The sequence below is a fragment of the Mesoplodon bidens genome (genome assembly GCF_964165515.1).
Source record: "Mesoplodon bidens genome assembly, chromosome: 13".
Classification (NCBI taxonomy): Eukaryota; Metazoa; Chordata; class Mammalia; order Artiodactyla; family Ziphiidae; genus Mesoplodon; species Mesoplodon bidens.
Genome location: NC_138169.1, coordinates 6,786,502 through 6,803,040, shown reverse-complemented (window position 1 = coordinate 6,803,040; position 16,539 = coordinate 6,786,502). Strand labels below are relative to the sequence as shown.

At 45.2% G+C, this 16,539-nt stretch overlaps 1 protein-coding gene across 2 annotated transcripts in view; it reads left to right on the top strand.

The window, feature by feature from the left end:
* DNAH10 (dynein axonemal heavy chain 10) overlaps positions 1–16,539 on the top strand; it is a 149,779-nt gene that overhangs the window by 86,274 nt on the left and 46,966 nt on the right. For both annotated transcript variants that reach the window (XM_081252370.1, XM_081252371.1), the window contains 10 exons: positions 943–1,078; positions 3,410–3,532; positions 4,961–5,095; positions 5,409–5,625; positions 8,223–8,342; positions 9,434–9,579; positions 11,835–11,987; positions 13,076–13,336; positions 15,044–15,216; positions 16,280–16,373. In XM_081252370.1, the coding sequence (XP_081108496.1) occupies positions 943–1,078; positions 3,410–3,532; positions 4,961–5,095; positions 5,409–5,625; positions 8,223–8,342; positions 9,434–9,579; positions 11,835–11,987; positions 13,076–13,336; positions 15,044–15,216; positions 16,280–16,373 (1,558 nt within the window). The remainder of the gene's footprint in view (positions 1–942; positions 1,079–3,409; positions 3,533–4,960; positions 5,096–5,408; positions 5,626–8,222; positions 8,343–9,433; positions 9,580–11,834; positions 11,988–13,075; positions 13,337–15,043; positions 15,217–16,279; positions 16,374–16,539) is intronic.

The window sequence follows — 16,539 nt, the reverse complement described above, 5'->3', positions numbered from 1 at the left end:
TAAAGCTGGGGCAGCACTGCCTCTGAAGATTCTAGAGGAAGGTCCTCCCTTGCCTTTGACAGCTTTAGGGACCCCAGGCATTGCTTGGCTTATGGCCACATCCCTCCAATCTCTGCCTCCGTCTTCATGTGGCTTCCCCCGATGTAAGGATACTTGTTGTTGGATAATCCAGGATGGCCTCATCTCAAGATCCTTCCCTTAATCACATCTGCAAAGACCTTTCTTCCAAATAAGGTCACACTCACAGGTTCTGGATAGACCTATCTTACGGGGGCCACCGTTCAATCCCGTACCCATGGGTATATGAAATCCTTTTAACTTGACCATAAGAGGACTAGGTGTCCGAACCAGTGGAAAATAGCAGCTGATGCTCAGATTTAAGAAAAGAATGAGGTGGACTGGGACACTTTGTCTTCATGGGCAGCTACTACCAGCAGCAGCGCATTGTTCCCATGCGGGAATGCAGGTCTGTACGGTCAGACCTTCCTGTTTGCCAGGGAAGCAGGGAATCCAGATTGTTGGGTCAGGTTTCCTGATTCTTAAATGTTGGTGACTAACTCGAATAGTTTATATATATATAAACTATTAGAAGCACCAAGTAGGGTGCTGTATCTCAGATCCTGGTTAGAAAACCCTGTGGGACTTCCCTGGCGGTCCACTGGTTAAGACTTCGCCTTCCAATGCAGGGGGTGCAGGTTCGATCCCTGGTCGGGGAGCTAAGATCCCACATGGCTTGCGGCCGAAAAACCAAAACATAAAACAGAAGCAATATGGTAACAAATTCAATAAAGACTTTAAAAATGGTCCACATCAAAAAAATATATATCTTTTAAAAAGACAAAAAGAAAACCCTGGGAAAAGACGTTCAACGTGAACAGGGAGGTTACACCAAGTTCCATAATTGGAAGCCTTACATGGCTCACTTTTCTCTGGTTGCTGCAGGTATATTTTATTTGATGGTGATGTGGACGCTCTGTGGGTGGAGAACATGAATTCTGTGATGGACGACAACAAGCTGCTGACGTTGGCCAATGGTGAACGTATTCGGCTTCAAGCACACTGTGCCCTGCTCTTTGAGGCAAGTAGTGATGAAAAATAATTTCAAATATGTCTTTCTTTTAGTTAAAATTTAAAATGTTTACTCTTTAACTTTTAATTTTTTATTTACGTTTTTAATTTTTTAAATTTATTTTTGGCTCTTCGGGTCTTCATCGACATGCGTGGGCTTTCGCTAGTTGTGGTGAGAGGGGGCTACTCCTTGTTGCGGTGCGCAGGCTTCTCATTGTGATGGCTTCTCTTGTTGCGGAGCACGGGCTCTAGGCATGCAGGCTTCAGTAGTTGTGGCACGCGGGCTCAATAGTTGTGGCGCACGGGCTTAGTTGCTCCGCAGCATGTGGGATTTTCCCGGACCAGGGATCGAATTCATGTCCGCTGCATTGGCAGGTGGATTCTTAACCCCTGTACCACCAGGGAAGTCCCTAAAATGTTTATTGTTTTAAAATTTTATTTTATTAAAGTACAGTTGATTTACAATGTTGTGTTGATTTCTGCTGTTCAGCTGAGTGATTTAGTTATACATTTATATACATTCTTTTTCATATTCTTTTCCATTATGGTTTATCACAGGATACTGAATATAGTTCCCTGTGCTATACAGTGGGACCTTGTTGTTTATCCATCCTATGTACAATAGTTTGCATCTTCTAATCCCAAACTCCCAATCCATCCCTCCCCCATCCCCCTCCCCCTTGGCCACCACAATTCCGTTCTCTATGTCTGTGAGTGTGTTTCTGTTTTGTAAATAAGTTCACTTGTGTCATATTTTAGATTCCACATATAAGCGATATCATATGGTATTTGTCTTTCTCCTTCTGACCTACTTCACTTAGTATGATAATCTCTAGGTCCACCCATGTTGCTGTAAATGGCATTATTTCATTCTTTTTCATGGCTGAGTAGTATTCCATTGTATATATGTACCACATCTTCTTTATCCACTCATCTGTCGATGGAAATTTAGGTTGTTTCCATGTCTTGGCCATTGTAAATAGTACTGCAATGAACACTGGGGTACATGTATCTTTTTGAATTATAGTTTTGTTCAGATATATGCCCAGCAGTGGGATTGCTGGATCATATATTTAGTTTTTTAAGGAACCTCCATACTGTTCTTCACAGTGGCTGCACCAACTTACATTCCCACCAGCGGTGTAGGAGGGTTCCCTTTTCTCCACACCCTCTCCTGCATTTGTTATTTGTAGACTAAAATGTTTATTAAAATAGTTATAAATATAGATGACTGAAGAAAACCCGAACAATGCAGAAGAAGTTATGACGAGTACAACTCTGTTCTCTACCTGCTGCTCTCATCCCTCCTCACTGTATCCCAGAGGTAACTACATTTCACACTTGAGTTGTTTCTTCTGATGGTTACTCTAGTGTCTAAAGGAACCCACTTTGCGTGCTATTTCTTCCTTTATCAAGGTTTCACATTATCTGTTGACTGACTGCTATGAAAGTGAGGGTTCATCTTTTATACCATCAGCCCACCTCCCCTCCGTAGAATACTATACTGCTAAGTCAGTTAAACCAGTAAACATATTTACATCATTATGAATAAGGAAATATTTACTGTAGAGCCAACTAGTATACTGTGATATACTTGCTAGCGAAGCAAGAAATCCAGGAACTGTGATACATTTACTTTCTTTTAGAGCCATTTTTTTTGGCTGGAGTTTATAGTTGCCTTTTTTTTTCTCTCTCTCTCACTATTTGCCTTTATCTTATCTTCATTTTTCAAACTTTCATATCCTCTGAACCTGTTTCACAGCTGTGGTCCTGAGACTTGCTTTCACTCTAGCTTAGTGCTAATACCATTCCTAACTTGGCCTGCAAAGTTTGTCGATGTATGAGTATTTATGCATATCATTATTTTATTGACTGACTGAACTGTGTCTTTTTTTCAGATAAAGAGAGACTGGTGTGTTAATATTGCTGTTAGATGCATACTTATTAAGTTTCATATTCCCTGATCTCAATTATGATATAAAAAATGAAGAAAAAAGACTGAAAGGAAAACACTCCAAAACAGTGTTTGTTTCTTGGTGGTGGGGTTTTGGTTAACTTATTTTCTTCTTTATACTTTTTAATTTTGGTCAGATATTCTACAGCATGTTAATTTTCATATTAATTTTATGGTAAAAGAAACTTAAAAAGTGCTACATCAGAGATGCATAATCTTCCCATGATAAACCTAAGTGTTCAATTAGAACCCTCATAAAAGCTTTGTTAATTGGAGTATGACTTGGGTTTTATGCATTTATAAAAACTTTGTACAAGGAATGGCTTTAAAACATGTATTCCAGTTGTCTATAGCTGTAGAAAACACTGATTTTGTTTATTTCTCCAGGTTGGAGATTTACAGTATGCCTCCCCTGCGACTGTGTCTAGATGTGGAATGGTTTATGTGGATCCTAAAAACTTGAAATATCAACCATACTGGACAAAATGGGTTAATCAAATACCAAACAAGGTGAAAATTATTCCCAAAATGAACTTACCAGTTACTAATATTGGTGGCTAGTTGGATAAAAATAACTCAGAGGGATGTTTGTTGAAGGCCATGACCTTGACCTTGACCTGCCTAGGATCTTGAGCACTTAATGTTATCAATAAGTTGGATAAAAACATGGAAGACACCCTTATTAGATTTCCAGATAATTCACAGCAGTTGGGATAGGTAGTGATTTTGATAGTCTAGACCAGGGGGCAACAAATTTTTTTCTGTGAAAGAGTAGAGAGTAGATAGTTTAGGCTTTGCGGGCCATATGGTTTCTTTGCAACTACTCAACCCCGCCATTGTGGTATGAAAGCAGCCACAGTACAGGAATGGGCTTAGCAATGTACCAATAAAACTTTATTTACAAAAACAGGTGGCAGGCCAGATTTGGCTTATGCATTGTAGTTGGCAACCCCTTATCCAGCCAAGCCCAGGAGTTGGGAGACTTGTCTCTATTAGGTGCCCAGCTCCTCCTGCTTTGCTCAGTTGGGTGAATACAGTGTGTGAAGGACCTAGTTTGTCATGGAATTGAGATCTGATGGTTTCAGTTGACCTCAAACCCTGTGACGTATCACATGGCTGCTCAAAAACGTGTACTGTCTTAATGGTGGGCTTCACTGAAAGCTGCAGAGATAGATATGACAGTCATGTGAACGCTGTGGCTTGACCACACCTGGGACACCATGACCACACAGGATGCATCTCTAGAAGGACCACTAGGCTGATGGCGAATTGGAAACCAGGACATAATTACCCCAAAGAAGACCAAGGGAAGCATGATGGGACCATCTGAGGCACCCTGTCAGATGGGGGATGACCACCCATGCAGTCCCTGGTGGTCCTCAATGCCTTGGTAGGGAGAAGGACCTTCCACTGCTTTGCACTCTTTGCTCAATGACTGTGGCCATGTCTTTTGAACTCTAAGATAACCTGCGCTTTTTCTATCAGATGGGACCTGTTATGGCGCCTCCCTCCCAGGTCAGTGAAATCAAAGGCTTCATGATGAAATGAAAGAGCATTACAGACGACACATTTCTCTACGGATATATGAGTTATCAGAGTTTACTCACCTGCCAAATTTCTCATTCATCAGAAAATATGGCTCACCCCCTCTTTTTTTTTAATATTTATTTATTTGTTTGGCTGCGCCAGGCGGGTCTTAGTTGTGGCACGCGGGATCTTTAGTTGCGGCATGCGAACTCTTAGTTGTGGCATGTGGGAATCTAGTTCCCTGACCAGGGATCGAACCCGGGCCCCCTGCATTGGGAGTGTGGACTCTTAGCCACTGGACCACCAGGGAAGTTCCCTCTCACCCCGTCTTTTTACAAGCAAAGCTTCCCACGAACTTCCATTTAAATAAAGGAGCCCTTGAAAATGCTCTGAAGTTCTGCTCTTTCATAGGTGGAGCAAGGTGATTTACAGAGTCTGTTTGAGAAATATGTACCCTATCTCATTGATATGATGGCAGAAGGAATAGTGGATGGAAGACAAGGAGAGAAGCTGAAGACAATAGTTCCGCAGACAAGCCTAAATATGGTGAGTAAGGGTCTTTGTCGGCAAAAAAGAAATTCTTCCCTAAAGGTGGACCCCCCAGTGGGCTTTCAAGGGGAGCAAAGGTGCCAGATGGGTAAGTTCTAACATTGCCAGCTACTGACAAGGAAGACACAATACTTCCTTTTGTGACCCTGTGCAAGACAAGATACTGGGCTCCATCTGTTGAAACCAATATGGCGGGTCATATAGTTCCCACCGCTTTGGGATCTGGGATCCCGGGATTTATGACCAGAACTGACCCGGGTGGGGGTGTGTGGAATATATGGACTGACCCAGGTGTTTTCCTGTGAACCAGGTAACCCAGTTAACCAAGATGCTGGATTCGTTACTAGAGGGAGAAATCGAGGACCATGATCTTCTGGAGTGCTACTTCTTAGAGGCTCTGTGCTGCTCTCTGGGCGCTTCCCTGCTTGAGGATGGAAGGGCTAAATTTGATGAATGTATTAAACGCATCGCTTCTTTGCCTACTGCTGATACAGAAGGGGTTTGGGCCAACCCTGGGGAACTGCCAGGTAGGAACCAAAGGTAGCTTGTTTTCCTGCTCAGACTGTTTTTGGTTAGGTTTTTAAGAGGATGTGACCTTGCTTTTCCATATGTATGCCTGTATGGGTTTTCCAGATTGTTTGCTTCTGTAGAGAAATGTGCAACGGTCAGAGCACCCGGTGGTACCCTCAGGAGACGTTCAAATGCGTGAACTGCTATAGCAGAGCCCGGCTCCCTTGGATGGCCTTTTTTACTGAGTCTAACCTTTCCCCCCCTAGCTTAGGCGCTTGCTTCCTTCACTCTGTTTAAGCTCTTTAAAAATTCCATGTTGTGCTTGGCTTTGAATTTCTTCTCCTTTGGGCTTCTCTCTCTTTTTTTTTCTCTCTAAAATTCCACCGCTTAATTCATCTGCTCTATTCCTGAGTGTTTGCACAGTAGACAATCATGTGTGGATTTGCAGATCATTCATAGGAAATCATTATATTAAGGTTTAACTGTTTGCATGAAAAATATGCATCCTCAAGGAACCATATACGATGAAAATGTGGCATTCTCCAAGAACTATAGCTAACACTAGGTTCCTTCTTTGTCTGTCTCTTAATAACATTTGAATATGGCTTGGCAGGGAGACCTAAGTTGTATTCTGTAATCATTACCTGGGCTGTTCTTTTTAAAGCTCAAAGTAAAATGATCGTAGGTCTTTCTAGCGGAGAGTCATTGAGCAAATAAAAGATGTTTTAAAAGTCTTTGGTCGGGCTTCCCAGGTGGCACAGTGGTTGAGAGTCCGCCTGCCGATGCAGGGGACGCGGGTTCGTGCCCTGGTCTGGGAAGATCCCACATGCCGCAGAGCGGCTGGGCCCGTGAACCATGGCCGCTGAGCCTGTGCTCCACAACAGGAGAGGCCACAACAGTGAGAGGCCCGCGTACCAAAAAGAAAAAAAAAAAAAATTCTTTGGTCTTTGTTCGGACACCAAGGGAGGAAACGGGGATGGGATGAACTGGGAGATTGGGACTGACATGTACACACTACTATGTATAAAATAGGTAACTAATGAGAAGCTGCTGTGTAGCACAGGGACCTCCACTTCGCCGTACAGTACAAATTCACACAACATTGTAAAACAACTCTACCCCAATTTGAAAAGTCTATGGTCTTTGGGGAGTGGTTTGCCTGTCCTTTCTTGGGACCCCGAGTCTCCTTTGGCGGCGGGCTCGGGCTGCTTCCCAGCCACGCCCACCACGCCGGCTACACGCTGCTGCTATCAGAGACGATGCTGCTCCCGCTCTGGTCTTTCTCCCTAGTTTGCTCTCATCTTGGGGACTTGAATGGCCGTGTAGACAACCCCCTTCCAGGTGCCTTCTGCGCTCAGCTCCAGGCTCCGGGTCCCTCGACGTCATCCTAGCTCATAACACCTGGCCGAGTTCTGTCTGCATCATAAATGCACACCTCCCGCTCCCTGCTTCACGGTCGGCGTCTGTGATTCCTGCCACACGTGACCCCCGTTGGCCTCGTGGGGACTGTCCCCCGCCCCCCGCCATTCTTCCTACCACCTTCTGAACCTTCTGGATCCCCCTCTGCCGCCCTGTCGCTTCAACCCCTCTTGCCTAGTTGCCCTTCTGTCGAATCTCTCTGAGGAAACCCAAGCCTGCTTTCTCTGCCTCTCCCGGGGCTGCGGGATACCGAGACAATCACACAGCCACGAAGCCTGGCACCTCCGTAACTTCAGTCTTGAACTTGAACTCCCTCTCCTGTCCCCACAGGGGCAGTTCATCTCCCTTTTCCTCCAAATCTCCACATGGCCCTCTCCCCTCTCGCTGCAGGTGACCTTCCTTCTTCCTTCAACAGGATAAACGGACACCGTCAGACAGGAATTTTTCCAGCCCCCCTCTTCTCCTGTCTCCTTTCTCAGGGGAGAGGAGGCCAGCTCCCAGCTGGACCCGCCCTGTGCTTCGAGGTCTACCCCGCCCTCCTTATCAGGCTCCTGGCTTCACTGGTTTTCTCCTCTTTCTCCTGTATTTTCCATCTGTCCCTCTCTACCAATCCCCTCCCACAGGCTCTTAGACGTCTCCACCCAAACTGCTCCTCCCAGACTGCACGTGCGCTGCCTTCTCGTTGCCGGATCTGGTGACCCCTTCTGGGCTTTGCTTCCCCGACCTTGTCCCAGCAGCGGACAGGGTACCACTTTCTGCCTCCTTAAAACGTTCTTCCTCCATCCTGCTCCATCCTGGCCGTGCCTTCAAAGGCTCCTTTGTTGCGTCCCCTGCCTCTGCCCCTCCCTCACATCAGGATTTGGTCCTAGACCCTCTTTTCACTCTTCATGAGACTTTTCACCATGTCCACAGCTCTGACTTCCAGTCCCCTCCCTTCTGAGCCTTTTCCTGGGTTCCCTAGCCCAGTTATATTTAAATCTATCTATCTATCTATCTATCTTTATCCACCCATCCATTTTTATCTATCTCTATCTACCCATCCATCCATCCATCCATCCATCCATCCTAATCTGTCTATTCAATTAAGTTTCTGTCCAGGGAGCAAATAGCATTAGTTCATTTCAAGCATGTGCCAAAGCTGATTCTGTATTTCCATGTCCACGATCGAAGTGAAACAGACCACTATTTGTTACAGGTCACCTTCCAACCTTGTTTGACTTTCATTTTGATCCCACACAGAAGAAATGGATACCATGGAATAAATTAGTTCCAGAGTATGTTCATTCCCGTGAGAGGAAATTTATTGACATCCTGGGTAAGTGAGAACCAAACCCTCGGTTTAAGCGTGTATGGTTCTCATTCTGTGAGGAAGGGAAAAAGATCCTGAGGTCCCTGTGGTACTCTGAGTCCCACCCGGAGTGCTGGTTGGGAGAAACTGAGGAACGTGAGCCATGGGCTTTTCCAAGAGGGCGGCACTTTGGATTCCTTTTATGTGCTGCTGGCTGTGGGCATCTTCAGATGTCTGTGCCTCTCAACTCTTTCCCTGGGCAGGCGGATCCTGACAGGCCGGGGCAAGAGGTAGGGTGCTCGTCTGCTTCCCGTTGCTTTGCACAGGCTCCCTTCTGCCCCGTAGAGCTGGCTGGACGTGGGGAGGGATGAAGGCAGGAGTGAAAGAGGAATGAACAAGGCAGAGTTTTGTAAGAGATGCTGCCTTGAGAAGTCGCGTACCATGGGCGTTGTGTATTGAGTCGTATTTTACGTGCACACCTGTGGCTATTTGGATAACATAGAGGCTGAAGCATTTCACAAAACGAATATCTGATTTTGGTTTGTGTAGAGTTCTTTTAGAGTGAGGTGTACGTATTTTCTCAGGAACCAATCAGGATTAAAAATTGCCCATGCAGGAGTAAGCCAGACCTGACTTTGAGGCTTTATGCTCTCTTCAGAGGAAATTGTTGGTCAGGAAACCAAGTCCTGACAAGTGATAAGTGAGTGACATATGCAGTGGAGAAGCTGAGTTTTTAATATCCTGAGTATAAATCAGAATTGGATATTAAAACAGTTTGGGTGTTCTATACCTGGGTGTGGTGATGATGACACAGCTGTAGAAATGTATCAAACTCATCAAATTATACACTTAAAATGGGAGCGAATTTTATGCTATGTGGGTTACACCTCCATAAAGCTATTAAAAATAATGGTTGGGGTAGTGAGGTTCTCCTAAGATGAATTCACCCATATATATATATATATATATATATATATATATATACGTTTTCAAGGTCACCTCTTGGGTTTTTGCTGATGCTTTTTATGGGATTTATGGGATCCTGTGAAACTCCAGGTTGCCCAATGCACACCTTGTTGGCATTTCTGTGATGCTCCTGTTCTTCATATATTCTTTAGTTCATACGGTGGATACAACCCGTACTACCTGGACGCTGGAACAAATGGTTAAGATTAGGCAACCTGTTCTTTTGGTTGGTGAATCTGGCACCTCCAAGACAGCCACTACCCAGAACTTTCTTAAAAACCTGAATGAAGAGACTAATGTAAGTCATTATTTGTATCTGTTATCTATTGCCGTGTAACAAATTACCCCAACACAAAGCAGCTCATAAAACAAACACTATGTCAGTTTCTGCAGGTCAGGAATCTGGGAGTGGGTTAGCTGGGTAGTTCTAGCCCAAGCTCTCTCATGAGATTGCAAGATTGACCAGGGCTGTGGTCATCTGAAGGCTTGACACTGGCTGGAGGACCCTCTTCCGAAATGGTCGGCCTCAGTTCCCCACCATGTGGGCCTCTCCAAGGGCTGCTGGTGTCCTCTTGACATGGTAGCTGGCTCCCCCCAGAATGAATGTACAGGATATCAAAGCAGATGCTGCAATGCTTCATATGACCCAGGAAATCACACACCATCGCTTCTGCCACATTCTGTGGGTCATACAGAAACCACCATGGCCCACCCTGATACAGCGTGGGAGGAGGCTACACAGGGTGCGGGTGCCTGGAGGTGAGGGTGCTTGGGAGTCCTCTGGAGGCTGGCACTCACATTCCTCATCACCATTTTGTGGTTTCTCCCCTCCTTCCTCCAGCCACTTGTCAAACATGGGAGGGCCTGGGTGCCCCAGGGCAAACGACAGTGAACAAGGCTGTTAAGGCCCAATCTTGTGGAGGGGAGAGAAACGTGAAAATGAATACATGAAACACGATCGTGCAGAATGTGCCGGGTGCACCGAGATGTTGTGAAGGAGCGTGGCATTTCTCCTTTCTGTGACTCAGCGTGGTCCTGCAGGGCCCACCTGCTCACCACTGCAGCTCTCTTGGCTTTAAACAAGTTCTACTTTATGTTTAGTAACCATGTAAAGACTCTTATCTCCTCCAAGAAGCTGCCTGTGATTTTCCAGATCTCCAGCTGTCATATATTTGTCCCCAGTCCACACACTGACTCAGTTCCTTGTTCATGTTGCCCGTCATTTAAGTTCCCAATTCCTGTTCTGGCCTTCTGGAACCTCAGAGGGGAGACAGTTCCGCACGGCTTTCCTCTGACTCTCCCTTAGGCTGGTGCCTCCAGGAGCAAAGAGGCTCCGGGAAGCCACGTGGCCCTCTGGGCTGGGGAGTGGTCAGCCCAGCTTTGCGATGGGCACGTAAGGGATGTGGGCGGGACTGGGTTGCACTGCCCATGAATGGATGGTCAAGGTCACTCACATACCAGCAGGTGCAAGCATGGTTTATTTAGCTCTGAGGATGCCATTGTGGAGGGCACACAAAGGATGTCTACAGCCAGAAGGACCTACCAGTTTATGGAGTAAAGGGAACCTGCAGTCGGAAGCCCCCCCGCTGTGACCCTTCCCGCCGGGACTCAGCAGCTGGTGCTTATCGGCCCAACAAGACATATCTGGATACGCTCATGACAAAGAGAAGCACATTCACCTTCAGATGTTCAGCTCAGGTGCACCTGCACTTGTGGACACCTTGTTAGAAGGGTGTTATCTAAGGCAGCGGTTCCGAAAGTGTGGTCCCTGGACCCACAGCATAAGCATCACCTGAAAACTTGTTTATACCACTGGGACCTACTGAATCGGGAACTCTGAGGATGGGACCCCATCAGGCTGCCCTCCAGGTGACTCTGGTGCATAATTAAGTGTCGGAGCCACTGATCAGTGAACTCTCACCCACTGCTCCAAGAAGGGGCAGGGGAGAAGCCCCAAGTACGAGTGCGTGAGGATGTGCGCCCCACACAGGGATCGGGGGCCTCCCTCACCTTTCTCTCAGTGGTTCCTTCCGAGGACTAACTAGTGATTGTTCATGCTGTTTTTGACTTATTTATTAAGATGTAGCAGGCATGATAGTAACTTATGTTTGAATATTGCTTTGTCATTTTGAAAACACCTTGGTGTATTTCATCTCACATGATAAAGTCACTCTATGAAGTAGTCCAAGAAGATGTCATTAAAATCATCTTTCAGATGAGAAAAATGAGACTCTGAAAGGTTAAGTGATGGTTCTGAGGTCACCTGGTTAGAACTGTGTGGAGCCAAGCCCCACCCCGAGTCCACATTGTCCCCCAGTCCACATTGTCACACCTGGCAACCAGTTATTGACTCATACAACCTGCCAAGAGGAAAGAGGAATTCTTGCTTTAGCGCTAAAAAATAGAATGAAGTTCAGACTCACGCTGCGTTATAAAAAAGTTGGTTCAGATACCAACGAATTTGCAAAATAGATGCTAGCTTATGATCAAACATTCCCTGCAGGTACTGTGAAAAAAAAGACCACCTTTTGGAATAATCGCTTTCTGTTTCAGATTGTGTTAATGGTCAGTTTCTCCTCCCGCACCACGTCCATGGATATCCAAAGAAATTTCGAAGCCAACGTGGAAAAACGAACCAAAGATACGTACAGCCCACCCATGGGGAAACGCCTCCTGGTGTTCATGGATGACATGAACATGCCAAAGGTTGGTGGGGTTAACGGCGGGGGCGGGGCAGTGTGCTGTGTTTGTGTGGCCATGTGTGCGTGGAGTGGGTGAGTGTGAGAACGCCTGTCTCTATTCTGCACAATGTCTGCAGGGCCCAGGTTACGAGGAGCCGGCTTAAAGGACAGTGTGACAGGAAGTGTCTTCTTAACCAGAGAGACCCTTTCCTTAGATTGTGTTCCGTAGTTTCTCAAAGGAGGGAAGTAGGTAGCAAGGCAGCCTCTGAACTATATTCAGCATATGTTTGAGCGAGAGATTTCCAAATGAGCTGTACTTCGGGCAGTAATGCTGCTCTCAGCCCCATTTACATGGGAAGCATGAGGGCAGGCACTTCCGCAGGATTCCTCTGGATTTACCAAGGAAAGGGAACTTTAGCGTGCACAATGGGTGTGTTTCTGGGGCCAGAGCCTGAGAGGTGCAAAGTTTTCTTAGCACTGGGATTTAGATTTATATCTTTTCTGCAGAACCATTTTTTCCCTGAAAAATCTATCTTCCAGATGGACTGTTTGCAAAGCCAGGATCCATGCATGCATCCATCCATGCATCCATCCACACGTCCATCCATCCATCCGTGCACCTGTGCATCCATGCATGCGCCCATCCATGCATCCATCCACACATGTATCCATCCATCCATCCATCCATGCATCTGTGCATCCATGCATGCATCCATCCACCTTTGCATCTATCTATCTTTGCGTCCAGCCAGCCATCCACACACTTGTTTTTCCATCCATCCATCCAACTGATATATTTATTGAGCACCTCCTATGGGACTGGTGCTGTGAAGTGATGAGCAAAACGTATATAGTTCCTGCGCTCAGGGAGCTTACAGTCTAGACAGGGACGCAGATTTTTAAAAAAATTACAAATGAATATATAGAACTGCAAACTTTGAGAAGCCCAATGAAACTCAAACCAGAGTGCTTCAAGAGAGTGAGAGGAGAGATGAGATTTAGTTTAGATGGTCAGCAAAGAGATGAGATTTAGTTTAGATGGTCAGCAGAGGCGTTGCTGAGTTCTGCTTTGTGATACCACTGCGCTTCCTTTTCTTTAAAAAAAAAATCAAGGTGGACGAATATGGCACACAGCAGCCGATTGCCCTGCTGAAACTGCTGTTGGAAAAAGGCTACCTGTACGACCGGGGGAAGGAGCTGAACTGTAAAAGCATCCGAGACTTTGGCTTTATTGCTGCGATGGGCAAAGCAGGGGGAGGCCGCAACGAAGTCGACCCGAGATTTATTTCGCTATTCAGTGTCTTCAACATTCCATTTCCTTCAGAGGAGTCTTTGCACTTAATTTATTCCTCCATCCTCAAAGGCCATACCTCGGTAATTTGATTTGAATTAGAAGTCTAAACCGGAGGGCCATGTGTTGGGTAGAAACGTGGTAGCAATGTGTGCATCTGGCACAGCAAACATAATGCCTACAGCCCATGGTGCTTCTAGGGGACTGTGAACATGTTTTCATTTCTTTCAAAACCAGAAGAAGGGAATCAATATAATTCAGCCTGGATTATATTCATCTTTATACCAAGGCAGTCATAATATATAAGATAATATATTTAATTATAATTAAATAAAATAATGTATAAATATAGTTTTATTTCTAGAAATAACATGTAATATATTTATATAATATATATAATAATATGAAGAATATAATATATATAATAAGATATATAAATAATGTTTTTTTTTTTTTTTTTTTTTTTTTTTGCGGTATGTGAGCCTCTCACTGTTGTGGCCTCTCCCGTTGCGGAGCACAGGCTCCAGACGCGCAGGCCCAGCGGCCATGGCTCACGGGCCCAACCACTCCGCAGCACGTGGGATCTTCCCAGACCGGGGCACGAACCCGTGTCCCCTGCATCGGCAGGTGGATTCTCAACCACTGCGCCACCAGGGAAGCCCTAAATAATGTATTTTTATGGAGGAAAGGGACCCATGAAGGCATGAGTGCCTGGGGCCCATGGAAGTTGTGATGTGGCCCTGAGTTACACAGGCCACCTTGAGTGACAGCAGTGACCCAACTAGAGGACTTAGGCTCTGGAGTCGGTCCCCATTCTACTCCTTGGGCAAGTCCCTTGAGAGCTCGTACTCCCCCTCCTCCTCCGGAACAGGGAGATAATTCTGGTACCCACCTCACTTAGGTTTGGGGAGAATGAAAGGAGAAAATGCATGTAAAGCATGTGGCACAGTGCCCAGCACACGTCTGATACTCACTAGATACTAGTTATTGCTGTTATCGTTGTGATTTATGTGACCCCCCTAAATGGAACCCGTTCGTTTAAATAATGACCTTCTGATCCTGGCATTTGCCTTCTAAAGCAGGCTTGCACACTTAAAGTCCTGAAGGGCCAGGCAGGAAACATAAAGGTGTGGGATCAGCGGTCACCTGGCGTGTTCATGCCCTACGTTAAACCATTCGCTTCCAAAACAGTGAGGTCTGTGCTAGTCAAATCAACCTCAGACTGAGGGCTGGTTTGGGGCTTTGGTTTCATATCACATTGACTTGTCAGTTAATGTGAAAATCTAGGGAAACAAAAGCAGATCAGATGATTAGTTTCACTGGCTCTTCAATTGTTTTCTTACCTCCTCTCAAAAAATTATGGTAAAATTCATGCAACATTAAGATTAGCTATTAAAACCATTTTAAAGTATACAGTTCAGTGGCATTTAGTACATTCACAATGTTGTACAACTATCACCACTGTCTAGTTCCAGAGTATTTTTATCACCCCCAAAGCAGTTATTCTATCCTATCCTTCAGCCCCCGGCAACCACTGATCTGCGTTCTGTCTCTATGGATTTTCCTATTCTGGAAATTTCCCATTAATGGAATCATACAATATGTGGTCTTCTGTGTTTGGTTTCTTTCACTGAGTAGCATGTTTTCAAGGTTCATCCATCAGTGTAGCAGGTGTCAGTGCTTCATTCTTTTTTACGGCCCAATCATATTCCATGGTATGGATGGACCACAGTTTGCTTATCCATTCATTCACTGATAGACACTTGGGGGGGTGTCTTTTCATTCTATAGGTGTTTCATGAGAGCATTGTGGCTGTAAGTGACAAGCTGACATCCTGCACGTTGGCACTTTACAAAAACATTGTTCAGGACCTACTGCCCACCCCATCCAAGTTCCACTACATCTTTAACCTTCGAGATATCTCGCGGGTTTTTAACGGTCTGGTCCTCACTAACCCAGAACGGTGAGTTTGTTTTCTCTCACTGAAATGTGCCCCATCAGTACGATGGGTTTCCTTATTCTTTTAAGACAGAGGAGCTATCAAGGAATGTGGTGTGAATCCATGTATCAGTTAATTACCCAGTGTCTTTCTGCTTACGTTAAATGAAGAACAGAGTCAAATGCTTGGTTAAGACCTGATGCCTCTTGAGCCCTTGAGCTGAAGGCAGGTGGAGCCAGGAGAGGCAGGTGTATGGCCATGTGGACAGGTGTGTTCAACCCCGCGGTAGGACTGCTGTGACAACCATTTGTTCTCAGTTCTAAAGGTGAAACTGGCCCGCATGGAGCCTTTCCTTCATACACCTGAATGGTTGCCAGTTGCTAACTGGTTCTGTTATCAATATATGTGTCTTTGGGAGAAGTTAAGCATGGAAGACAGAAGGGATTTAAGTCTGGGTCTAGAAATTGACTTGTGAAAGCTAGACGTATTTGTGTACTTACATTAATGTAAACTTTCATCTATGTAGATTTGCAGGGATCCTCCAATTTCGTGGATTCATGTTATGAACCCACAAAATTTTGAAAAATGAATTAGGAACTTTCCCTTTACCCACACTGACTCTTGGGTGCCCTTGAAGGTTTCAGAATGGCAGTTCCAGGGGGAGCAGCTCTAGGTATTTAGGGTGGAGTGAGAGCTCTGTGCCAGAAACCAGAAAAAGACCCAGAATTGGGGTCAGATGGAGTTGGTTCTTAGAAAAAGGAGCTGCCAAGTGGCTCTGCTGCTGATTTTAAATTCATAAATTCCAGCAACTAGGAGTCCTGTCAGGTTCTCAGGTCATTTATGTCACTTATAGACAATGTTCTTTTTCTTCCCTGCAGTAGGATAACTTATGAATGACAACGTTATGGTCTTTATACTTAAATTGTTAGCTTGCATTAAATTTCAATTAATGTGAAACCAGGGGGGGAAAAAGACTATGGGAGTGTTGTCCTTTTCTGCACCCTGTGTACCCATCTGAAAATAGTAGCATTCAGCCTGCTCTTCTCTGGATAACTTTGTGGCTGGTTTTGCCCCTTCCATCCTGTAGATTCCAGACGGTGACGCAGATGGTGAGAGTCTGGAGGAACGAGTGTCTGAGAGTCTTCCACGACCGGTTAATCAATGAAACAGACAAGCAACTGGTCAGTACATTGAATATGGACCAGCAAACGCAAAAACACAAACTCTAACCACAAAGTTCTTCTCTGGGTGAAAAGAAAAAGTACTAATCAAAAAAAAAAACCCAATGTATTTTTTTCAATGTATTTTTTGTATGGGACACTGCAGAAAAAGAGAGACTAATAATGA